This window comes from Parasteatoda tepidariorum, chromosome 9 (assembly GCF_043381705.1).
Source record: "Parasteatoda tepidariorum isolate YZ-2023 chromosome 9, CAS_Ptep_4.0, whole genome shotgun sequence".
NCBI lineage: Eukaryota > Metazoa > Arthropoda > Arachnida > Araneae > Theridiidae > Parasteatoda > Parasteatoda tepidariorum.
The window spans coordinates 66614792-66618918 of NC_092212.1; the positions used below are offsets into that span (position 1 = coordinate 66614792).

The window sequence follows — 4127 nt, forward strand, 5'->3', positions numbered from 1 at the left end:
TTATGCTTTTTATAAAATCTACTTTGGTGCTATATTTATTAATTTACTCCCGGACATAATTACAAACTATAAAACAGAAGATTTAGTACAAAATCAAATCAAATGAACATGGTTGTATTGCAAAATAGGAATTGTTGATTTATCTGATTTGTTATAGTTTTGGACTTAAACAGCACAAAATAAGACAAATTACTTCCTACAAAAGCTGAGTGGTTGAGCCAGGTAAGTGACATTTCCAGATGTGCTATAATCTGTGTGAGAAGAAAAAAATGATATTCGAACTATTTTAAGATACATTTATTAGAAAGTAGGGCTAATAACACCGGAGAAAAATTTTTTTGTTACATTTATACAAGTACATCATTTTAACTGATTCGCGTATCTGATATTAGTTTTGTTAGGAAATCTACGGATTTTTTCGAATTTACATCTTACGTATAGTTTAATTTTTGGCAGAATATACAATTTTATTTAGAATGTTTTTTGTCCTCTAATGCCCATTTGGATTTACATTTCATTAATTCAGGCGTATTAGGGTCGAGTTGTTGTCCTCTCTTTCAGGGGTGGTCATTATCATTTGGTGGGAAAACGCTGCTCCCTCAGTATCGAGAGCTATAGGGGATTCGAACCCAGAACCTTTCTGACGCAAGGCCTGTTTCCTGACCCCAACACAGTCTCTTCGGCAGTTTGTGAAGAAAGTATAGGTCAGTATGCATACAAATAAACTTCTCAGCTCCTTCAAAAATAACATGATTAAAAAATAAAAAATAAACATATGACCTTCAAGCAAAATATAGTTCATAACAGTAGTGCATACAATGCAAAATATTCGACGGTAGCTAGTTGTGAGAAACTAACTACATAGTTGCTATATAACTTTCATTTCAGTTTTGAACATATCTAGCCTACTATTACTTAAAATTCTGAAACGAATGTGTTCTGTTGCTTTAACCGTTTAAAAAGTAGTCATGATTAGCAAACTATACGTCAGAATAGTTCCTGTAACTGCTAGTATCGTACTTCTGTGGAAAATGATGATTTTGCAAGCTGAAAGCTCCAACTTAGGCCTTTCAAGGAAATCTTTCATTAAAGTTTCGTTTTCAACGGTTAGTCCGCGTAACGCGTTCTCTTCTAGTTCATTCCACACTGTGAAAATAAAATGATCCATTTCAATTTTGACTTGACTCCCTACCCAAATAATAGCACACAAAATAGAAAACGATATTAACACCAAGAATACGTTAAATACAATTTTCAAAGAGAAAGTTATCTTTGTGAAAGTAAAAGTCGGCATTGAACCCACAAAACTGAAGCATACCCAGAAGCTTGAAGCGCACAATAGAAAAACTGGTTCAGAAAATATATCATCGATTTGCTTTAAAAGGTTGATTATTTTAGATTTCTCCTTTAATATTTCGATTTGCATAGATTTTGTGCTTACTTTCATCTTCTTTTGACTTATTTTAATACTCAACAGCTTGATGTGATTTGAGATGGCGCAACATATACGGCAAAACAAAATTGAAATTAATGTTATCGAAGTAGGAAAAACAATATTTAAGAAAAACAGTTTGACATACACTACAAAACACGTACCGACAGGATTGATAGAATAACCGTAGGTAAAAAAGGATAAAATGTCTAATCTTTCCTTTCTGTAATCCACACGGGATAATGGGTAAATCAAAGTATAAGCACTCAAAGCGAAAATAATGTAATTAGATTTGTTATCAGGAATGCTATTTCTAGGAAGTAATTTTAGTAAGCAATAAATTTCCTTTTTACGTAGCCTCATAATTATGTAGGATGGAATGGACAGGACAAAAGCTAATACGCTGTATAATGGTGGCCTCCATTCTTCTCTATCGCCTGCCACTGATATTAAAAACAATACCAAGTAATCCATAAACGAAACAAATGAGCACAGTAAAATTACCCTCCTTAATAGTACTTTAAATACAGTTTCTTCGCCAGTTATAGAGCCAAAGTCTAAAATTAAAATTCTAAATAATCGCAAATTTGCTTCGTAGTAATTCATGTTTTGTTTCGTAAATTACAATAACTTTGTTTGATCAATAAATTATTCAAATCTGGCAGCATGTAACTTCTAATAAAATAAGAAAGAATTGTTCTGAATCATGCTTATTTGATTCGAATGAGACTGTTAACACAAGTCGATATCCTTTAAGAAGCAACGTTTTTCAAGGCTCAACTATAAATAAACAAAGGCCTTGCTTACCTATAATACCAAGAAATAAATATGTAAAAAGATATTAATAGTAAGTAGCTAGTTAACATACATTATTATTAATATTAATATAAGTAGAATAGTTGACACATATCTTTAAAAATGTATTTTATAACTGCTGCTTAGTGATGTTTTATCTTTGTCTTTGAATGGAACGAAATTAACGTTGGATCTAAGTTTTATTAATGCTAGTTTCATATTGGCCGTTATACTGAAATATAGGTAAAATTTCAATGATAGTTTGACAAACTAAAGACAATGTCAAAATTTTAGGAAATGATGCAGAACATTTAACAATAAATACAGATTTGACAAACGACTCTGCAGACTAAAGTACGAATATAAAACTTCAGATGATCGTTCAGCAGGCTTAACTGCAGATGAAGTTTAAAAAAATAGTTAAAGAAACATTATCACAGTATTGTGCATTTATGGAACACCATTCTGAAAAAGAACTATTTCACATACATCATCAGCTTTAATTATTAGATCTCATTTCTTTGATAATTAGATCTGATTGATCTAAAATTGATATCGCTTTGATAATTGTTGTTTTGATTATTGAAAATACATGACATATATCATCATCTTTGATATTATATAAGCAACATCTTAAAATTTACATGAAATTTCTAAATTCAAAACGCTATGCTGCAAATAAATTTAAAATCATTATTCATAAAATAAAGAATCGCCTTAAACTATAGAATCTCTATTATTTATCAATATTGCTATCATATAAACTTGCATAATGTTGATGTTAGAAAATCAGAACGTATTTTCAGAATTGATAATTTTGGATTTTATTATAACTAATTAAACGAACTTAATTTCATTCTAGAAAAAATAAACTTTCGAGAAATTATTCTGCTGGACTTGACAGCTAAAAGCTTTACTGCGCAATGCTTATTAAAAATCTCATAAATAGTTAGAAAAATGATGAACATGTGCCGTTTTCCTAATGACGTGTTTTATTGAGAATGATGTTTTTCTACAGTAAAAATTACAACTAATTTGTTAATTTTTTTTTTTTAAAAAAAAGTACATCGATTTATTGAAATTGAATCTTTAACCTTTCATCCATAAAGCTGAAGTATACCCAGGAGCTTAATCAATCAATAAAGCTCTATCAGAATCTTAAGCAATCAATTAAATGAATAATAAATATCTTTTGTTCGAATATAAATAAAAATAAATAATAATAATCTTATATACTTTAATATCAATAGATTGGATGGATATAAGAAATTTGATTTTTGTGTGAAAGGAAAATGTTTCGATATCTCCTTTGTTTAAAATATCACTCGAGAATTGCTAAATATAATACAACAACAGCACTAGCTAATTTATTTTTGAAAGGAAATATTGAATAAATAATTCAATTTCATTGATTAATTGGATACCGTTTGAATTTTTAATACCTTCTTTAGACATAAATTTGTATTGTAATTATAACAATTGCATTAGATATTAAGTATATTAAAATCTACTAAACCATTAAAAATTCGAAAAGATCTTCGGCATTTTTTTAAATGCGGAACTATCCTATCAGTTAATTAATTTTACGTTTCATATGGTTTCTCATAAAAATTCTTCGCAGTACTGCATTGTTAGCAAGAATTGTTTTAACCATGGAAAAACTTTTAAAACATAAAAAAATTGAACATGAGAATTTACTTCCTTTATATATTCATACTTACTTTATATACTTATTTATATAATTTTACTTTTTTTATATATTTATATTTATTTTGAAAATTTTTACTTATTTTATAACTTGTATAATTTTTTTAAAATTGTTAATAGCTAATTGTTAATATATATATATATATATATATATAAAAAATATTGGCCAGGCGTGCTGGCTCATGCCTGTAAT

At 28.4% G+C, this 4127-nt stretch overlaps 1 protein-coding gene across 1 annotated transcript in view; it reads left to right on the top strand.

Annotated features, from left to right (window-relative positions):
* Positions 1-1674: 1674 nt before the first annotated feature.
* LOC139426562 (uncharacterized) overlaps positions 1675-4127 on the top strand; it is a 4673-nt gene continuing 2220 nt past the window's right edge. Inside the window, exon 1 of the mRNA XM_071185844.1 lies at positions 1675-1678. Coding sequence (XP_071041945.1) covers positions 1675-1678 — 4 coding nt within the window. The remainder of the gene's footprint in view (positions 1679-4127) is intronic.